Source organism: Stomoxys calcitrans, chromosome 5, assembly GCF_963082655.1.
Source record: "Stomoxys calcitrans chromosome 5, idStoCalc2.1, whole genome shotgun sequence".
NCBI classification, from domain to species: domain Eukaryota; kingdom Metazoa; phylum Arthropoda; class Insecta; order Diptera; family Muscidae; genus Stomoxys; species Stomoxys calcitrans.
Window position 1 is genome coordinate 129784357 of NC_081556.1, and position 22845 is coordinate 129807201.

Below are 22845 nucleotides of genomic sequence, written 5' to 3' on the forward strand. Positions count from 1 at the left end.
CCTTATCATTGAGCTTAAACTTGAATCGGACTGCACTCATTGATATGTGAGAAGTTTGTCCCTTTTCCTTAGAGGAATGTTCATGGGAAAATTTTGCAAATTTTGCATTTTGATTTGTTATGACTTCCAACAACTGGGTCAAATATAGTTTTAGTTGGTCCATAACCGGATATAGCTGCAATATAAACCGATCTGGGATCTTGACTCCTTGAGCCTCTAGAGGTAGCAATTATTTTCCGATTTGGTTGAAATTTTGTAAAACGACTTCTCACACCTTTAACATACGTGTCGATTATGGTCTGAATCGGTCTATAGTCTGCTATAGCTCCTATATAAACCGATCTCCCTATTTTACTACTGAGCCCCTAAAGGGTGCAATTTTTATTCGAATTGGCTGAAATTTTACACAGCGACTTCTACTATGGTCTCCAACATTCAATTCAATTATGGTCCATATCGGACTATAACTTGAAAATATATCTCCAATATCATAGCAACTCTTTTCTTTTATCATATGTTTGCCTAAAAAGAGATACCGAGAAAAGAACTCGACAAATGCGATTCATGGTGGAGGGTATATAAGATTCGGCCCGACCGAACTTGGCACGCTTTTACATGTTTTAACTAGAAAGCGAGAGATTTCGTTAAGCTGTTAGGTTTGTGTTATTTAAAAGGTCTTTAGACACTTTTTGGCTGATCATAAGAGAAATGTGAAATGTTAAAAGAAAGTTTTAAGGGGAGTTTTCGCAATTTAGTTTTTTAACCTGAAAGCTATAGCGTAGGCTATTCTAAAAGCCTTGTGTGGCATCTACAAATCTATAAAGGGTTTAAAAAAAAGGTTGCACAAAATTTTTAGTGGCTACTTTTAAAATATTTGCAATTTTTTCAGTTCTGATTCATATAAAGAATGAATTTTTACCTAACACTTCTATTTGCCATTTTGAAGTGCTTTTAATTCCAAAAAAAACTTCAAATCAATTTTGTTTTCATTAAATTGACAAATTTTAATATTCTCTGGAAAAATTGCTAAACATTTTGGGTTTTAACATGACCCACAGGGGTTATGACAAACAAACCCACACTGACTATAAACGTTTCTATTCTGACAAAGAGAAACGATGACTTGTACGAACGATATCTGCTCAAAAGATATGAATGAACGTAAAAATGTAAATATTTTGGTTAGGTGTGTGTGTGTGCGTGTGAGTGTGTGTGTGCTTGTCTGCAGTACTTAGAACATCATATGGTTGCTAATCACTGCCTTCACTTTATCGGTTTATCGCTTGGGCAAAGGATGTCCGAGAGAAGTGTGAAGTGAATGGATGTACTCACTTACTCACACACACACACATACACCACCTCAAATAAAATACCACATGCTATCATTGATATGTTATCAACACATTTATGCCAATCTAATAAACAGACAAAATATTGAGAATTTTCAATATATATGGCATGGGAAAACTCACTTAGAGTTCAGTCAGTTGCGAAATTTTTGGGCAAACGCATTTCAATTTTTTGAATTGGTTAACGATCAAAACGATTAGGCGCGAAAAGAAATATAAAATTGTGAAATCTAAAGAAACAGGAAGTCAAAATAGTGTTTAAGCCTAGTGATGAGTGTTAACGACGAAACGTCTAAGGACGACAAATCCTTTTATAGTAAAAATATCATACTAGACGAACAGAATGGAGTTAAAAAGAATGGTACCATTGTGTAAGTGTAAAAATAAATGCTATATTCTATTTAATTTTTATAAAGAACAAAGAAGGAAACGTGGAGAGTGAGAGCATGAGAGAAACATGTGAAAATAAATAAATTACGGCAAATACTTGAACAATGTATTTATCACCATGAATTGCAAGAGTTTATCAATAGCAATAAAGGTCTATTGAGTAGCAAAAAAAAAGGAATTTCCAAAATATTCAAACATAACAAAAAAAAAACAATTAAAAAAATTAACATAAATAAAAATTGGCTAATATAAATAAATAAATAAATATAGAATGAAATGGAATAAAATAAAAATAATTTTAAGTAAAAAAAAATGCAAAGTAAAATAAATTAATGAAATAGAGTGAAATAAAACAACAAAACAATAATGAAATTGTGTCAACAAAAGCTTGTTATGTTCGGCCATGACAAATTTTGGGACCCACACCATCATGGATTCTGCTAAAAGTTTACGCAAAGTATATGGACCATAAATGACACGATTGTTGGAAGTCGTAACAGAGCACTACAAACAAAATTTCAGTTCCATCGGATAAAAATGTAGGCTTTCAGGGGCTTGAGATGTCAAATCGGTTTATATGAGAGCTGTATCAGGTTATAGACCGATTCAGACCATACTTGGCACGTTTGTTGGAAGTTGTAACGGAACACTATGCACAAAATGTGAGCTCTGTGACTTTCAGGGGCTCGAGATTTCAAATCGGAAGATCGGTTTATATGGGAGCTATATCAGGTTATAGACCGATTCAGATTATACTTGGCACGACCGTTGGAAGTCGTAACGGTACACTATGTGCGAAATTTCAGCCCAATCGGTTAATAATTGCAGCTTCTAGAAGCTCAATAAATCAAGTCAAAGGACCACTTTATATGGGAGCTATATCCAAATCTGAGCTGTCATGGCCGATTTGCAACTCCCAATGACCTACATACATAGGAAGTATCTGAGCAAAATTTCATGTGGCTTGCTCTACGCGTTCGACCGCTGTCGTGATTTCCACAGATGGATGGAACGGACATGGCTAAACCGACTTAGAATGTCCAGACGATCAAGAATATATATATACATTATTTCAGTCCATTGAGATAAAAATTGCGCCTTGTAGGGGCTCAAGAAGCCAAATCGGAAGATCGGTTCATATGGGAGCTCTATCAAACTATAGATCGATTCAGATCATATTGGACACGTATGTTGAAGGTCATGGGAGAAGCAGTTGTACAAAAGTTCTTCCAAATCGGATGAGAGTTGCCTCTTCTAGAGGCTCAAGAAGTCAAGATCCCAGATCGGTTTATATGACAGCTATTACAGGTTATGTACCGAATTGCGCCATGTTTAGCACAGTTGTTGGAAGTGGTGCTAAAACACCAAGGGCAAAATTACAGCCATATCGGATAAAAATTGGGCCCTATTAAAGCTGAAGAAGTCTTGACCCAAGATCGGTTTACATGGCATCTGTATCAAAATATGAACCGAGTTTAACCATACTTAGCGTAGTTTTTGGAAGTGATACCAAAACAATCCGATGAGATTTGCGCCCTCTAGAGGCTCTAGAAGTCAAGATCCCAAATCGGTTTATATGCCAGCTATATCAGGTTATGTACCGATTTGCTCCATACTCAGCACAGTTGTTGGTATAGTAATACCAAAATACCACGTGCAAAATTACAGCCAAATCGGATGAAAATTGAGCCCTCTTAAAGCTGAAGAAGTCTTGACCCAAGATCGGTTTATATGGCAACTAGATGAGGTAATGAACTGATTTCAACCATACTTAGCATATTTGTTTGAAGTGTTACCAAAACACCACGTGCAAAATTTCATTCAAATCGGACAAAAGTTGCGCTCAAGAAGTCAAGATCCAAGATCGGTTTATATGGCAGCTATATCAAAACATGGACCGATGTAACCCATTTACAATTTCAACTGCAATGATAAGGGACCTCATTTTTATAGCCGAGTCCGAACGGCGTGCCACAGTGCGACACCTCTTTGAATAGATGTTTTACATGGCATATTACCTCACAAATGTTGCAACTATTAGGAGGGGAAAACCACCGCTGAAAAATTTTTCTGATGGTCTCGCCAGAATGCGAACCCAGACGTTTAGCGTCATAAGCGGACATGCTAATCTCTGCGCTACGGTGGCGTCCAATTTCAACGGACCTACACTAAAAAGAAGTATTTGTGCAAAATTTCAAGCACTTAGGTTTACTGCTTCGAAAGTTAGCGTGCTTTCGACAGATAGCGGACGGAGAGACGGACAAACATGGCTAGATCGAATTAAAATGTAATGAAGATCAAGAATACATATATTTTATGGGGTCCTAGATGAATATTTCGAGAAGTTACAAACGGAATGACGAAATTAGTATACCCCCATCCTATGGTGTAGGGTATAAAAATTTTCAGCTGTGGTTATCCCCTCCCCACCAATTCTGGCGACCTTTGTGAGGTACTATCCCATGTAGAAACTACTCCCCAAAGAGATGTCACACTGCGAATATAATGCATAAATCTTGTATAGCTCTCATATAAATCGGGTTTCAAATATGACAATACATTCTTAGTTATACCGGAAGAAATTGCATACACCATCTGTGGCGGCCGATATCAAAGATTCGGTCCGAACTCTACATACTTGTTTTAAGAATGGATGAATCTAACTTCAACTGCTTCTTTCCTTCATTTGAGCGTGTTCTGTTGTCGCAAATATTTTATGGCTAACTAACTGTCTACATTGAATTACATTGTGTGTGTTTACCCATTGGTTTAAATTCTGTACAGGGCTATTTGGTAGATTATTATTGCCGCTTTTACTTTTTTTATTTATGGAGTGTTAATTTTCATACCCATGGGGGTTATACAAATCTCTTGGTTGCGTTTCTTATCGTCTTAATATTCTACTTCGATGTGGCCTTGTCCGTCCGTCCATTACGTTTGTGTTTATATTCCAAATTAATTATATATAAATCAACTATAAATAAGGCCTTATATCATGCCTTCTGGGCTCTTCTTTCTCCTCCCTATGCGTTTAAAAAATAAAATATTGCAATTCTTTTTATATATATTTTTTAAAAATTTAGAACTTTTTCTAAAGTTTACCCAATGTTTAAAATTTTTGGATGTACATAATGGTAGAGAATTGCTGCATGTCCTTCTTTGAGTATTAATAATTTCTTTGTGTTAACTTTAATTGCCACAGACTATGGGAGGTAGCAATAGGTTAGCGTGTGTATACTATAACCCCTCCCTTAAAACCATAAAATAGGCCTATTTTTAAGGGATTGTTAACAAACTGTTAACCGGCTATTAGCCTAATGCGGAATTTTTTTTTGTGTTCTAATATGGTTGCTAGGGAACAGAGTACTCCCCCACTTAAATCAACAGGTTTTAGGATTGACGTATTATCAAATGGTCATTCAATGTTGTGACCAGTGTTGCCGTAAAATAACTAATAGGAATAAACAAACAAATGTCCAATGAAAAGGTCCTTCAAGGAAATTTCAGTTTCCATAAATTATCAAAAACAAATTTTGTTTGTTTGATTGTGAGTTCCAAATAGGCTCAAAAACGGTTGAACCGATTTTCTTGAAATTTTCACAAATGGTCCATAGTGATCTCGCTGTTAAAAAAGGGTACTAAATTTTGTGATATCTGAAAGGGGGGCGGACACTCCCCCATACTATAATTTTCAGAAACGCCAGATTTCGGAGATGGCGAAAGCGAAATTTTGTGTGCTCCCTAATAGTAACCTGAAAACAAAAATTTGGTATCCAAATTTTGGATGAGGCACTGGGGGGGCAGCCCCACCACCAAAACCTACAAAATATATACATAAAGACCAATCACGTCAATATGGGACGCAAATGAAAAGTATTTAGGAATAGAAAACGTATCTGATTTCCAATTGTTGGACCAAGTGTTTGGGGGACCACCCCAACCCCCAAAACACCTCTAAATCGGACATATTTACCGGCCATGGCAATATGGGACGAAGGTATTTACAAGTAGAATAGGAACTTGATATCCAAATGTGGCACCAAGTTTCTGAGGGTCCACCCCTTTCTCAAAACACCCACCAAATATGACTTTTTCAAATAAAAGCTATTTGAGTGTAAAAAACGAATCTGATATCCAAATGTGGGATCAAGTATTTGGGAGGCCGTCCCTCGCCAAAAACATTCCCCAAAGAGGACAAATTTATGACCATAGCCATGTGGGGCTCGAATGAAAGGTCTTTGGGAGTATAGCACGAATTTGATATCAATATTCGGGAAAGTGTCTATGGGGCCAACCCACACCCATAACACCACCCATATAGGAAGTATTTGCTGACCATTGTAATATGGGGCTTATATAAGAGGTAGTTTAGAGTAGAACACAAATATGATGTATACTTTCAAGGCCAAGTCAATGAGTGGCCACCCCAAAACACCCCCAAGCCGGTCATGTTTGCCGACTATGGAAATATGGGGCTCAAATGAAAGCTATTTGAGAGTAGACCACGAATCTGATATCAACCCAAGTCCGTAAGGGGACGTCCCACCACCATAACAATCCCCAAATAGGACGTATTTGCTCACCAAGACAATTTGGATCTTAAAGGGAGTGGATCTCGATATTGATAGTTTTTAGAGCCTATACCCCAAACCGGTCATATTTGCTGGCTTTTTCTATAAGGGGTTTAAGTGAATGGTATTTGAGATTAGAAAATTAATTTCAAAGAAGCGTCGCACTGCGGCACGCCGTTCGGACTCGGCTATAAAAAGGAGGTCCCTTATCATTGAGCTTTAACTTGAATCGGACGGCAATCATTGATATGTGAGAAGTTTGCCCCTGTTCCTTAGTGGAATGTTCATGGGCAAAATTGCATTTGCATAGTCTCTCTGAGAAGCTTTCTACATATGATATTGTTTTGTATATTTTTCCTTCTGAGTCTTTAGGCCTTTTCGAATCGTCTCCGTAGCTTTGTGTTTGGTGTGTTTGGGAAAATTATTGGCTTTTAAAATGTCTTTTATTCTTCCCTCACTCTCTTGATAAAATTTATTGCGGTGTTGGTTATTATTCGTCGCCTGTGGTATTTAGAATGAAAATTGATAAGTCGTTAAGAAGCGGTCGATTTTTGGTACCAATCAACTTTCAGTACGTTATTTTGTCTATGGTACCATCAAGGTATGGTATTAGTTTGTTGTCTAGTTATTGTTTGTAAAACAGCCTGTGACAACGGTTAGACGAAGTCAACCGAAATATCGGAAATAAATACCAAAAGGTCAACTATACGCCAAGAAATCGAAATATAATTTTGACCATAAATTTTTGGCAATATTTTCTATATTTCCTTAGCCAGAAAACCAGTTTGCTCTTCAACTAATGCAACTATTGCAACTAATGCAAATTTTTTTCTTTTTATTTCTTTTTACTTAATTATTTGTAGGGATTTTGAAAAATTTTGTTAGAATAATATTTTTTCCTCACGAGAAGTTTGCCCCTGTTCCTTAATGGAATGCTAATGGGAAAAATCGCAATTTGCATGGCAACACTGATAATGACCTAAGGTCTAATGTGCCACTCTCATGAACCAGTTTCCTTTAAGAACTTACAGTCATTTACAGTTAGTTAGAAATAATCCCAAGAAAAATATACATAAAATAAAATATTTAGAACATGAAGTTTCTAACAGTTCGCAAAAAAACTAAAGAAAGGTAAAATATAATATTTGAAAATATAATAATTTGGTTTTAAATAAAACTAAGTATCATAACTCATTATAAAGTTGAATCTTTCTAAGCCCATGAATAGCAAATTTGTAACTTCGATAAAAGAAATATAGTAACTATACTACGATTAATTAACTTTCTTAGAAACATCTGCTGGCAACATTTTATATTCGAGTGAAATTACAATGACATTCATATTCATACATACATTTATTGGGTTGCCCAAAAAGTAATTGCGGATTTTTTAAAAGAAAGTAAATGCGTTTTTAATAAAACTTAGAATGAACTTTAATCAAATATACTTTTTTACACTTTTTTCTAAAGCAAGCTAAAAGTAACAGCTGATAACTGACAGAAGAAAGAATGCAATTACAGAGTCACAAGCTGTGAAAAAATTTGTTAACGCCGACTATATGAAAAATCCGCAATTACTTTTTGGGCAACCCTATATATTTTTTTTTTATTACACTTCCTTCTCATTGATTATTTGACGTATTTAACGTCGTTTTTTTTTTCTCAAATCACCATGAGTGGCAAAATATGCGAATTCTTATCTAATTTATCAAATAGTAAAAAAAATAAGGAGATAAAACCGAAACCCATTCAAAGTTCTTAGATGAAGTGTGATGGTTTATATCGAATAACGTGCGTTATGTTCAGGCGCTTAACTCTTTATTTTGCTGATATTGATTTCAAATAACATTGAAATACCTTTTATTTGCAAGAATATTTTTTGAAGGGGTACATTGACATGGAACATATAATAAACTGATAAGGATTATTATTATGACGATAGTCGTAAACAATGAAAAAAAAAAACACGGGATACACATATCGACAAACAAAAGTAAATGTGATTCATACAAGGGGTATTTGAAACTCAATATTTGCACAGGGTTTTTTTGTGAAATTATTATAAATTTGGTAATTTAAAAGATGTTTACCTAACATAACAGCTGTTAAACTAGGCACAGCTGTTGGATATCATACCAAAATACTTCGTGCAAAATTTCAGCCAAATCGGAGAGGAATTGCGCCCTCTAGTGACTCAAGAAGTCAAGATTCAAGATCGGTTTATATGGCAGCTATATCAAAACATGGCCGATTTGAACCATACTTAGCACAGTTGTTGGATATCGTAATAAAACACGTCGTGCAAAATTTCATTCCAATCGGATAAGAATTGCGCCCTCTAGAGGCTCAAGAAGTCAAGACCCAAGATCGGTTTAAAAGGCAGCTATATCAGGTTATGGACCAATTTGAACTTAATTTAGCACAGTTGTTGGAAGTCATGGCGAAACACGCCGTGCAAAATTTCATTCCAATCGGATAAGAATTGCGCCCTCTAGTGGCTCAAGAAGTCAAGATTCCAGATCGATTTATATGGCAGCTATATCAGGTTATGAATCAATTTGAACTTAATTTAGCACAGTTGTTGGAAGTCATGGCGAAACACGCCGTGCAAAATTTTATTTCAATCGGATAAGAATTGCGCCCTCTAGAGGCTCAAGAAGTCAAGACCCAAGATCGCTTTAAAAGGCAGCTATATCAGGTTATTGATCGATTTGAACCAAATTTAGCACACTTGTTAGAAGTCATAGTAAAACGCATCGTGCAAAATTTCATTCCAATCGGATAAGAATTGCGCCCTCTAGTGGCTCAAGAAGTCAAGATGCCAGATCGATTTATATGGCAGCTATATCAGGTTATGGTCTGAGACGAATATTTCGAGTAGTTCCAACAGAATGACGAAATTAGTATACCCCCATCCTATGGTGGAGGGTATAAAAATAAACAAAAAACACACGCATTGGGAAAAGTACAGCTAATTGACAGGGTTGTCGAGCGTGGTTAATGTGGTAATTGTATCATAGAGGCGTTTTCGCAATTAATACGATCCAAATACAACATGCCATCGCACGGCCCTTGAAACCATCACACCTAATATCGTTGAATTCCTTTTCCATTTGCAAAGAAAATCTCCGATCATTGAGCTCGACTCGAAAGAAAAACAAACAAAACATAATCGCCAGGATGTGCAAATCATTGTCCCAGAATACCGTAAAAATATTAGACCAGCTACTTTTAAAAACTCTTCTTCGTCAATTTCCTTCTTTAGTTACTATAATTGTGACATATCTCGAGCCTTTTTTTAAATTTTTTTTTTACCTTCTGTTTTCATTTTTAACAGCCCCATGAATGGCGAACCCAAAAAGGGTGGTTGGTGGAATCGTAAGAAGAAGGGAACCGACACCCCCCCATCTGAGGGTGAAGGTAGCGAGAATGGTGAAGATAAGCCTAAAGATGATGTTAAACCGGTGCCTTTTTTCCAAATGTACAAATATGCCACACCCACTAACAAGTTCATGTATGTCATTGGAATTTTGTCAGCTATAGTCACGGGTCTAACAACGCCAGCGAATAGTTTGATTTTTGGTAATCTCGCAAATGTAAGTATGTGAATAAGAACAACTTGAAGAGAGCATTTTTAAATAAGAAAATAAAATTATGTATAGAAAAAATTGTGATCTTTCAAAATCAAAATTCTGATAAGTATGTTATTTTTCCTTCCTTAGAGTATGATTGATTTAGGCACTGAACTTGGTGGTTTTGGCAACATGACCAAATATACCAAGTCCTCACCCGCAGATGCACTTTTGGATGCTGTACAAACGTTTGCCTTTCAAAATACCATGATCGGTGTGATTATGTTGCTTGGCAGTTACATATCGGTGACCCTATTCAATTATGCAGCACATGCACAAATTTTACGAATTCGTGGTAAATTCTTTAGATCTGTGCTGCATCAGGATATGGCCTGGTATGATGTGAATCAAAGTGGTGAAGTGGCCAGTCGCATGAATGAGTAAGTTGAATATTACACAAAAATAACTTAAAATGACTGTAGCTCCTCAACTTAATATCAATTAAATTGCGAGTGTGATAACCCTAATTTATTGAATAATAATTTATTTTGACTTGCAGAGACTTGTCAAAAATGGAAGATGGCTTAGGTGAAAAGGTGGTTATCTTCATCAATTTTATGGTAGCTTTTGCAGGCTCCATTATTTTGGCTTTCGTTAAAGGTTGGCAATTGGCTCTTGTGTGTCTGGTTAGTTTGCCAGTAACCTTTGTTGCCATGGGCTTGGTGGCCGTGGTAAGTATTTCGAACTCTCTGGTTTAGTCATTTTAGATTGCCTTAACATGAGATAAACTGAGTTAATTTTTGGGTTTTCTTTTTTTCTAGGCCACTTCCAAATTGGCTAAACAAGAACTTAATGTCTATGCAGCAGCCGGTACCATAGCCGAAGAGGCCATAAGTGGTATACGCACGGTTAAAGCTTTTGAGGGTGAACCCAAAGAAACCAGAGCCTACAAAGATAAAATTGTTGATGCTCGTGAATTGAATGTTAAACGTAATCTCTTCTCTGGCATGGGTTTTGGTTTGCTATGGTTCTTCATCTATGCCTCGTATTCTTTGGCCTTTTGGTATGGTGTGGGTTTGGTCTTGAAGAATTATCATGGTGATGAATATTACAGCAACTATGATCCTGGTACTATGATAACGGTAAGTAATTGAAAGAAAGAAATGAAAACTTAAATTCCTCAAAAAAAAAGAATTCAGAGCTTTAATAACAGAGGTTCCCTTGAGCGACATTTTTTCCAAGTCGATTAGGCTGTGTCCGTCCGTCCGTCTGTCTACTTTAAACGTGGAGGCCACTGTTACTCAAAGGCTAGCATTTCCGTCTATGACGCTGAACACCTGGATTCAAATCAGAAACATTTTCAGCGCTGGTTATTCCCTTCTGTAGTTGGTTATATTTGTGAAGTTCATTTCGGCTAGGTAGGAAAAAATTGGAAATTTTGATAGCATTTTTAGTAATTTGTGAAAATGGGCTTGATTTTCGATTTTTGGCTAGGGAAACCAAATTTTTTGGTCTACGAACGCATGATGAATGCATAAAAATCAATTTCAGTATGTTAAAATTTTGGAAATTTGATAAGGGGCTACCCTATGAAAAAATTTTATAAAATCATCGGCTTGCTAATTATTAGAAAAAAAAGACTGCAATAACTTTGAGTATCAAAACGAGTGATACCAATATAAAAAGCGATTTCCTTCACAAATCCTTTAATGTAATCAAATTTAAGAAATTTGAAGAAGTTACAGCAATTTGAAGTTCATTTGGGCTAGGAAGGGAGCAATTTTAAACTTTAATTGCATTTTTGGACATTTGTGGAATTTTTTCGATTTTCGATTTTAAACTGGGGAAATCAAATTATTTTGGATTAGGAACACATAATGGATACATAAAAATCAATTTCAGTTTGAAATTAAAAAAAATCTCGATGTAAAAATTTTTAAATTTTGGTAATGGGGTACCCCATGAAAAAATTTTATAAAATCATCGGCTTGCTAGTTATTAGAAAAAAAAGACTGCAATAACTTTGAGTATTAAAACGAGTGATACCAATATAGAAAGCGATTTCCTTCACAAATCCATTGATGTAATCTAATTTAAGAAATTTGAAGAAGTTACAGCACTTTGAAGTTCATTTGGGCTAGGAAGGGAACAATTTTAAACTTTGATCGCATTTTTGAAAATTTGTGAATTTTTTTTCGATTTTTTTTAAACTGGGGAAATCAAATTATTTTGGATTAGGAACACATAATGAATCGAAAAAAATCTCGATGAAAAAATTTCGAAATTTTGGTAATGGTGCCCTATGAAAAATTTGAGAATCCTCTGCTTGCTTATTATTTGAGAAAAATGGCTGCCATATGTTTGAGTCACAAATCAAGTGATACCAATATGAAAAGGGATTTCCTTCACAAATCCTTTGATGTAATATAATTTGAGAAATTCGAAAATTTGAAGAAGTTACAGCAACTGGTAGTTCATTTGGGCTAGGAAAGGAAAAATTCGAAATTTTTATATCATTTTTAGTAATTTCTGAAAATTTTCCCGATTTTCCATTTTTGGCTGGGGAGACTAAATTATTTTTGATTAAGAACGCATTACGAATACATTAAAATTCATTTCTAGTTGAAATTCGACAAAAAATCTTGATGTAAAAATATTGAAAGTTTGATAAGGGGGTATCCCATGAAAAAAAGTTAAAAATCATCGGTTTTTCTTAAAGAGGATTCGTCCTTTGGCACGTCGTTCGGACTCATTTCAGCCTAAAGCGCTGGCTATTTCCCACTCAATGTTGGCTCTGAGCATTTTCAACGTCGTCGGTTTGTTGGCAGAGACCAATGCTTGACATAGCCCCAAAGAAAATAGTCCAGAGACCTCAAACCACATGAACGATGTGGCCATTTGTTAAAATAACATGCTCATTACTCTTACAGGCTTGTGACATTGTCATGTTGATACCACATGTTGTACAGATCCATATCTTCGAATTCAGGCCAACAAGAATTAATAAGCATGCGTTGTCCACGGTAACATGGCGATTGGTATCGTCGACAAATCTCTTTCTCTTTTATATGCATTTATCAATACTTAAACGTTTGAATGCTCCATAACGAACACTAATACGCCACCATGTGTTACATTTATTAAAACTGATACGCCACCACATGTTTTAGTTATTAAAACTCATACACCACCAGGTGTTTAATTAATAAAACGTATACGGCACCAGGTGTCTTGTTATTATTAGCACTCATACCCCCACACTTACCCACATTATTAATTATTGAACAATATTTAATCTTTATTTTCAGGTCTTCTTCTCCGTTATGATGGGTTCCATGAACATAGGTATGGCCTCACCGTATATCGAAGCTTTTGGCATTGCCAAAGGTGCCTGTGGCAAAATCTTCAAAATCATTGACCAAATTCCCATTATCAATCCCATCGGAGCCCTGGGGATACGCTTGAACCATCCCCTCATACACATCGAATTTCGTGACATAGACTTTAGCTATCCTACGCGAAAAACAGTGCAAATTTTAGATAAATTTTGTTTGCAAATTAAGCGTGGTCAAACTGTTGCGCTGGTGGGCTCATCGGGCTGTGGCAAATCTACTTGTATACAATTGATACAACGTTTCTATGATCCCGATAGTGGCAGTGTCTTCTTCAATGATGTCGATTTGAAGGATCTCAACATTGAGTGGTTGAGAGAACGCATAGGCGTGGTGGGACAAGAACCCATACTCTTTGGTACTTCAATCTATGAGAACATTCGTTATGGTCGTGAAGATGCCACCAGAGAACAAATTGAGGCAGCTGCCCGCGCCGCCAATGCCATGATATTCATCAATAAATTGCCTCAGGGCTTTGAGACTTTGGTGGGAGAACGTGGTGCCCAATTGTCGGGTGGCCAGAAACAACGTATTGCCATTGCCCGTGCCTTGGTTCGTGATCCGGAAATTTTGTTGCTCGATGAAGCCACCTCAGCTTTGGATACTGCCAGTGAGGCTAAGGTACAGGCTGCCTTGGAGAAAGCCAGTATTGGCCGTACCACCATAATTGTGGCTCATCGTTTGTCCACCATTCGCCGGGCCGATCGCATTGTTGTCATCAACAAAGGCAAGGTGGTGGAGAGTGGTACCCACAACGAGCTGATGGCCTTGAAGCAACACTATTACAATTTGGTTATGACCCAGTTGGGAGATGATGCCAACAATGATACCCCTGGGGTAGGACAAAAAGAATTCTTCCTTAATGCCAAGGATGAGGATGAGGAACATATTACCATAGCCAAGGAGGAGAATGAAGTTGTAGCTGAAATAACTGAAAAGAGCAAATTTTCGATATTCAGCATTTTGAAAATGAATGCCGAAGAATGGCCTCAGATTTTATGTGGCTGCATATGTTCGGTGATTATGGGTGCAGCTATGCCTTTGTTTGCAGTTCTCTTCGGTTCAATTTTGGGTGTTTTAGGAATACGTGATGACGATGAATACGTGAGGAGTGAGACAAATACCTTCAGTTTGTATTTCCTTATATGTGGCATAGTTGTGGGCATAGCCACTTTCTTGCAGGTAGGCTAATCAAGGATTTTTGTTGGTGGATGAATACAAAAATTGTAATAAAATGATTTTTTTCAGATCTACACTTTTGGCATTGCTGGTGAACGTTTGACAGAACGTTTACGTGGTATGATGTTTGAGGCCATGCTGAAAATGGAAATAGCTTGGTTCGATGACAAAGCGAATGGTACTGGCAGCTTGTGCGCACGTTTGTCTGGTGATGCTTCCGCTGTTCAGGGGGTAAGTAAAACTTGGTTTATGATCTGGTACTATAAGAGACTGATGAGAATACTGGATGGAGTCAGTTAGGTATTTTTTTTTTCTTTTCCAAATTGAAAAAGAATTGTCAAAACTTTTATATTTATAGAACACTAGCTGAGCTTCGCACACCCTTAAGTGTCTGCGGCCTCTTTTTGACATGGTCCAAATTTGAAAATATTTTGTATTGGTATTTAACTCTCAAATGCCTTGCATTAGAATCCCATATTGTCCAGTTTGATATAGTTGCCAATTTGGGGCAAAATTTTGTTGTGAGTCAGTCCCCCGGGAATTGACCCTAATTTTTATATAATCTTCTACTTTTGTTTGAGTCCCATATGGTCCCGTTCGGTGAGCATGACTATTTGGGGCATAATTATGACGGGGGCGAACCTCCTGGAAAAAGACCCCAACTTTTTATAAGTTTCGTATTCCACTCTAAAGTACCTTTCTTATGGGTTCCCATATTGTACCGATCGGCCTACATATCCGTTTGAGGGGATTTTTATATTAGTTTCGTAATCTGCTTCCAATGACCATTCATTTGATATTCATATCGCTTCAATCGGTAAACATGTAGTTTTTGGGCGGTCTTTGGGTTTAGGGCGGGCCCCTCGACAAGGGTCAAGTTGTTATATCCAATTCGTACTCTACTCTTATATACCTTCCATTTGATGGCCATATTGCCCCAATCGTTCAACATGTCCGTATGTGTGGGTTTTTGGGTAGGGCGTCCCCCACGATTGTTTGACGCCAAAGTTTTATACAAAATTTGTGTTTTTGGATTACCCTCCATATGGCATAAAAAATTTCGCTTAAATCGATGCACCCATCTCCGAGATTTGGGGTTTTTGAAAATTTGGGTTAGGGGGAGGGTCCTCCCCCTCACGGATATCATAAAATGGAGTACCATCTGTCTGTCTGTCTGTTGAAAGCACGCTAACTTTCTAAGAAGTAAAGCCAAGTAAACTAACTTTCGAAGGAGTAAAGGCAGCTGCTTGAAATTTTACACAAATACTTCTAATTACAGTAGGTTGGTTGGGATTGTATATGGGCCTAATCGGCCCATGTTTTGATATAGCTCCCATATAGACCTATCTCCTGATTTGAATTATTAAGCCTCGATTTGACTTATTGGGCCTCTAGAGAGCGCAATTCTTACCCAATTTGACTGAAAACTTCCACAATGACTATGTTTGCCAACATACGTGCCAAGTATAGCCTGAATCGGCCAAATCGGCCCATATTTTGATATAGCTCCCATATAGACCTATCTCCCGATTTGAATTATTGAGCTTCGATTTGACTTATTGAGCCTCTAGAGAGCGCAATTCTTACCCGATTTGGCTAAAAACTTGCACAATGACTATGTTTGCCAACATACGTGCCAAATATGGCCTGAATCGGTCAAAAACTGATATCTCTCTGCTATAAACCGATGGCCACATAATACTACTTGAGCCTCTACTAAATTACGCATGAACATTCCACTAAGGAGGGGACACTTCTCTCATATCAATGAGTACAGTCCGATTAATGTTTAAGCTCTACGATAAGGGGCCTTCTCTTTTAAGCCGAGCCCGAACGGCGTGTCGCCTAGTGACACCACTAAGTAGAGAAGTTTTAACATGGCAGGATACCTCACAAATGTAGCCAGCATTAATAAGGGGATAACCACCGCTGAACATTTTTTTCTGAGGTTCACGCTAGTATTTGAACCCAGGCGTTCGGCGTCACAGGCGAACTCAATCTCTGCGCCACGGTGACCTCCACTTGAGCCTCTAGAGAGCGGAAGCGGAGGGCGCAGTTCTTTTCTTATTTGGTTGAAAATTTGCACAATGACTTCTACTATGATCTACGTTCATACGGTCCATAACCCGCTATATCTCCATAGAAACCGATCTCCCGATTTAACTTCCTGGGCCCCTATAGGGATATCCTAAAATTGTGTACAAAGACTTCTACTATGGTCTCCATCATCCAAACCGGCATAACAATTCCTATCCTTTATTTGCCTAAAGAGAGATACCGGGCAAAGACCTTGACAACTGCTATCTACGGAGGAGGGAGTCAACCCGACCGAACTTATCTAGCTTTTACTTGCTTTTTTATTAACATTCGTCTTAATTCCGTTTGCTTTTCATTCATTTTAGGCTACCGGTCAACGTATTGGTACAATTGTTCAATCCCTGGCTACCCTTCTTTTGGGTATTGGTCTCTCCATGTACTACGAATGGAGTTTGGGTCTATTGGCATTGGCTTTCACACCCTTCATATTGATTGCCACCTATTTGCAGCGCAAGGTAATGGCTCAGGAGAATATGGGTACAGCCAAGACTATGGAAAAATGCACTAAGGTAGGCCATATAAATGTCCATAAAAATAGACAAATTTAAATAAACTTAAAAACCATGTTCCTTTACAGCTTGCCGTTGAAGTGGTGTCCAATATACGCACAGTGGCTTCATTAGGCCGCGAGGAAATGTTCCACAAGCAATATATGGACTTGTTGTATCCTGCTGTAGAAGTAAGTAGTACTTATACAAAATTTCTTTCTTAGATTTGCCTTAAAACATTTTTTTCTCTTTTTACAGAAAGCCAAACGCAATACCCATTACCGTGGCTTGGTCTATGGTTTGGCACGTTCGCTTATGTTCTTTGCCTATGCTGCTTGCATGTACTATGGCGGCTGGTGTGTGGTCAATAAAGGCATGCAGTTTGAGAATGTATTCAAGGTTTCACAAGCCTTGATTATGGGCTCTGCCTCCATTGCCAGTGCCTTGGCTTTTGCCCCCAACTTCCAGAAGGGTATCAGTGCTGCGGAGAGCATCTACAAACTCATCACCAGAGAATCGAAAATCACTGATAGTCCCGGAGTCTCCACAGCTCCTTGGACCTCGGAGGGCAATGTCTCATATAACGATGTGCAATTCTCTTATCCCACACGTACTGAAATCACTGTGCTGCGTGGTCTCAGCCTAGCGGTGGCACGAGGACAAAAAATTGCTTTAGTTGGACCTTCGGGTTGTGGCAAGTCCACCTGCATTCAATTGCTGCAGCGCTTCTATGATGTCGACAGTGGTTCGGTGTGTGTGGATAGTTACGATTTGCGTAATATATCCCTGCACAATTTGCGCAAACAGTTGGGCATAGTGTCACAGGAGCCAATACTTTTCGATCGTAGCATACGTGATAACATTGCCTATGGTGACAATGTGCGTATGGTATCGGAACAGGAGATTATAGAAGCATCCAAAAAGGCCAATATACACAATTTCATCTCAACACTGCCTTTGGTGAGTTCAAACAACAAATTACAATACAACTACAAAACTTTGCAAAAAAAAAGAAAACAAAAAACAAGTAAAAAGGCATTAAGTTCGGCCAGGCCGAACTTTGGATATCCCCCACCGAGGGTATATATGTAAACCACCTTTCGTCAAACTCCAGTGAAAAATGCATACCTTATGCCCCATAGCAGTTATTTCGAAATATGTTCCGATTTGGACCAAATACTAATAAGTACAAGTCATTGTTCAATGGTGTATAACAAAACATTGATCTTTTTAGTAGCTATATCTAAAACTAAACCGATCTGAACCATATACGACAGGGATATCGAAACGCCTAATATAACCAACTGTGTCAAATTTCAGTGAAATCGGATTATAAATACGCCTTTTATGGGGCCAAGACTTTAAATCGAGATATCGGTCTATATGGCAGCTATATCGAAATTTGGACCGATTTGGGCCAAGTTACAGCAAAATGTTGAAGAGCCTAACACAACTCAGTGTCCCAAATTTCGGCGACATCGGACAATAAATGCGCCTTTTATGCGCTCAAAACCTTAAATCGGGAGATCGGTTTATATGACAGCTAATATATTCAAATCTAAACCGATCTGAGCCAAATTGAAGAAGGATCTCGAAGGTCCTAACACAACTCACTGTCCCGAATTTCAGCGGCATCGGACAATAAACGTACCTTTAAAGGGCTCAAAATCTTGACCGATCTGCGCCATATTGCAGAAGTATATCGAAGGGCCTAACAGAACTCAATGTCCTAAATTTTGGTAAAATCGGACAATAAATGCGCCTTTTATGGGCGCAAGACCTTAAATCGAGAGATCGGTCTATTTGGCAGCTTTATCCAAATCTGGACCAATCTGAGTCAAATGGAAGAAAGATGTCGAAGGGTCTAACACAACTCACTATCCCAAATTTCAGCAAAATCGGATAATAAGTGTGGCTTTTATGGGCCCAAAGCCTAAAATCGAGAGATCGGTCTATATGGCAGCTATATCCAAATCTGTACCGATGTGATCCAAATTGAAGAAAGATATCGAGAGGCCTAACACAACTCACTGTCCCAAATTTTGGCAAAATCGGACAATAAATGCGCCTTTTATGGGCGCAAGACCTTAAATCGAGAGATCGGTCTATATGGCAGCTATATCCAAATCTGGAACGATCTGGGCCAAATTGAAAAGAGATGTCGAGGAGTCTAACACAACTCATTGTCCCAAATTTTGGCGACATCGGACAATAAATGCGCCTTTTATGGGCCCACAACCTTAAATCGAGAGATCGGTCTATATGGCAGCTATATCCAAATCTAGACCGATCTGAGCCAAATTGAAGAAGGATGTCGAAGGGCCTAACACAACTCACTGTCCTAAATTTTGGCAAAATCGTACAATAAATACGCATTTTATGGGTCCAAAGCCTAAAATCGAGAGATCGGTCTATATGGCAGCTATATCCATATCTGGACCGATCTGAGCCAAATTGAAGAAAGATATCGAGAGGTCTAACACATTGTCCCAAATTTCGGCGACATCGGACAATAAATGCGCCTTTTATGAGCCCACACCCTTAAATCGAGAGATCGGTCTATATGGCAGCTATATCCAAATTTGGAACGATCTGGGCCAAATTGAAAAGAGATATCGTGGAGTCTAACACAACTCATTGTCCCAAATTTCGGCGACATCGGACTATAAATGCGTCTTTTATGGGCCCACAACCTTAAATCGAGAGATCGGTCTATATGGCAGCTATATCCAAATCTGGACCGATCTGAGCCAAATTGAAGAGAGATGTCGAAGGGCCTAACACAACTCACTTTTCCAAATTTCAGCGAAATCGGATAATAATTGTGGCTTTTATGGGCCTAAGACCCTAAATCGGCGGATCGTTCTATATGGGGGCTATATCAAGATATAGTCCGATATATCCCATCTTCGAATTTAACTTTCTTATCGACAAAAAAAAAAGAATCTGTGCAAAGTTTCAGCTCAATATCTCTATTTTTTAAGACTGTAGCGTGATTTCAACAGATAGACGGACGGACAGACTGACGGACATTGCTGATCGTCTTAGAATTTTACGCTGATCCAGAATATATATACTTTATAGGGTCGGAAATGGATATTTCGATGTGTTGCAAACGGAATGATGAAATGAATATATCCCCATCCTATGGTGGAGGGTATAAAAATAACCATGATATACGAGAGCAAAAAGAAGTTAAATTACTAATGCGGGGTTCATGGGTTCAACTGCCAATAAAGGGTTTAGCATAGCTTGCTCATTTATAGGAGCTAGACGAGGATCATGTGGGACATGTGGCTATATTGTAGTATCACAATGGACAAAACTTGTCTGAAATTGATTTTCTATTTTTTATTTTTAAATTTTTTTACCGAATTTTTTATTAACTAACTCATTTTCTCCCCCTTGCAGGGCTATGAAACACGCATGGGTGAAAAGGGCACCCAAATGTCCGGCGGCCAAAAACAAAGAATAGCCATTGCTCGTGCCTTGATAAGAAATCCCAAAATATTGCTCCTCGATGAGGCCACTTCAGCTTTGGATGCCGAAAGTGAAAAGGTGGTACAGGACGCTCTCGAGGTGGCCAGTGAAGGTCGCACCAGTATCAGTATTGCTCATCGTCTCTCCACAATCGTGGACAGTGATGTGATATTTGTCTTCGATGAAGGCAAAGTATGCGAATTTGGTTCTCACAAGCAGTTGCTTGAAAGGCGGGGTCTCTACTACACCCTCTACAAATTGCAAACAGGGGCAATGTAAGGACCACTCTTAACAACTCTTAAGGACAACATCATTCAGCACCATTCTCTTTCAACACAGCCATTTAGCCTTAAGCTCATTCACTTTCCTTAACTTATAAGGAAAACATTCGAACAAAAACCTTTTGTAAAATATAATTAAATTATGAAAAAAAAAATATATATATATAAAATTCTTTGTACATATATAATATATTTAGTATAAAGTTTTTAATTTACTGATAAGTAGATAATGTACCTACGAACATTTGTAGACAAGTGCCTTTAAGTATGTAGATAATTGTTTTATTTTTTATAAGTAGTTGTAGCTATGTTCTCATCGATTTGTATAAATAAAAAAAAAAACATTTTGTTTAAGATAAGAAAGTCCGCGTGTTGTAGATATCAATAGTGACTGACTATGAATGGGAAACATATGAATCATTTTTGCAAGTTGAAAAATGCTCAAACAATTGATAGGATTAACAAGTAAAAAACGTGCTAATATCGGCCTGGGTCAATCCTATATATCCCCAACCATGGATCGTCTTTTGCAAAATGTTTCGTTAAAAGCAGAAACTAAGAAATAATAATGAGAAATCAGGCAATAAATTCCACAATTTTTTTTTTTGTACCCTACACCATAGGATTGGGGTATACTAATCTAGTCATTCCGTTTGTAACACCTCGCAATATTCGTCTAAAACCCCATAAAGTATACATATTCTTGATCGTCTCGATGTTCTGAGTCGACCTAGCCATGTCCGTCCGTCTGTCGAAATCACGATAGTTGTCGGACGCGTGAAGATAGCCTCTTGAAATTTTGCACAGATACTTCTTATTGATGTAGGTCTTTGGAGCTGGTAAATCGGCCCTAGCGGTTCAGATTTAGATATAGTTATGTTATGATTTAGAATAACTGCGAATAACAGTCCGAATCGGTCTATAACCTGATATAGTTCCCATATAAACCGATCTCCCTATTTGACTTCTTTAGTCCTTTCAAATCGCAATTTTAGTCCGATTTGGCAAAAATTTAGCACAGAGTCTATGACTTCCAACAATTGTGCCAAGTGCGGTCCACATCGGTCAATACCCTGATATAGTTCCCATATAAACCGATCTCCCGATTTGACTTCTTGAGCCCTTAAAAGCCGCAATTTTTGTACGATTTGGCTGAAATTGTGCATGTGGTGTTCCGTTATGCCTTTCAATAACTGTGCCAAGTACGGTCAAAATCGGTCTATAAGCTGATATAGCTACTATATAACCCGATGTCTCGATTTGATTTCTTGAGCCCCTGAAAGCCTCAACTTTTGTTCGATTTGTTTTTCGAGTTTTTGAGCCCTTACAAGCCGCAATTTCTGCACAATTTGGCTGAAATTGTGCATGTGGTGTTCCGTTATGCCTTCCAACAACTGTGCCAAGTACGGTTCAAATCGGTCTATAACCTGATAGGTCTATAACAGTTCCCATATAAACCGATCTCCTGATTTGACTTCTTGAGCCCTTACAAACCGCAATTTTTGTCCAACTGGACTGAAATTTTTAACGAAATCTTCTGTCATGCCATCCAACAATTGTGCCGAGTACGGTCCAAATCGGTCTATAACCTGATATAGCTCCTATATAAACCGATCTCCCGACTTGACGTCTGACAAGCCGCATTTTTTGTCCAAAATGGCTGAAATTTTGCATGTGGTGTTCTGTTATGACTTCCAACAAATGTGTCAGTTACGGTCCAAATTGGTCTATAACCTGATATAGATCCCATATAAACTGATCTCCCGATTTTACTAAAATTTTGTACTTGAGGTTTTATAATGACTTCCAATAACTGTGCCAAGTATGGTCCAATACGGTTTATAACATGATATAGCTCCCATATAAACCGATCTCTCGATTTGACTTCATGCTGTGTTCTGTTACGACTTCCAACAACTGTGCAATTACGGTGCAAAACAGTCTATAACCTGATATACCTCCCATATAAACCAGTCTCTCGATCAGAAGCTTTTGTCTGATTTGGCAGAATTTTTGTATGTAGAGTTAAATTATGCCCTTCAACTG

General features: G+C 37.9%; 1 protein-coding gene across 1 annotated transcript; it reads left to right on the forward strand.

Annotated features, from left to right (window-relative positions):
- Positions 1-1507: 1507 nt before the first annotated feature.
- On the forward strand, positions 1508-20942 carry LOC106089405 (ATP-dependent translocase ABCB1). The gene is made up of 11 exons (XM_013255242.2): positions 1508-1720; positions 9648-9906; positions 10033-10322; positions 10442-10613; positions 10704-11024; positions 13191-14456; positions 14523-14684; positions 16856-17059; positions 17128-17229; positions 17297-17998; positions 20450-20942. Exons 1-11 carry the CDS (start codon positions 1620-1622, stop codon positions 20795-20797), a joined length of 3927 nt encoding a protein of 1308 aa, XP_013110696.2. The 5' UTR covers positions 1508-1619; the 3' UTR covers positions 20798-20942.
- Positions 20943-22845: the final 1903 nt, after the last annotated feature.

Bases quoted from the DNA above. Each gene is read 5' to 3' on its own strand.
- LOC106089405 (XM_013255242.2), top strand. From the start codon at position 1,620: ATGAGTGTTAACGACGAAACGTCTAAGGACGACAAATCCTTTTATAGT. The intron at 1,721-9,647 runs GTAAGTGTAAAA...CATTTTTAACAG, and splicing joins AAAAAGAATGGTACCATTGT to CCCCATGAATGGCGAACCCA. The intron at 10,614-10,703 runs GTAAGTATTTCG...CTTTTTTTCTAG, and splicing joins CCATGGGCTTGGTGGCCGTG to GCCACTTCCAAATTGGCTAA.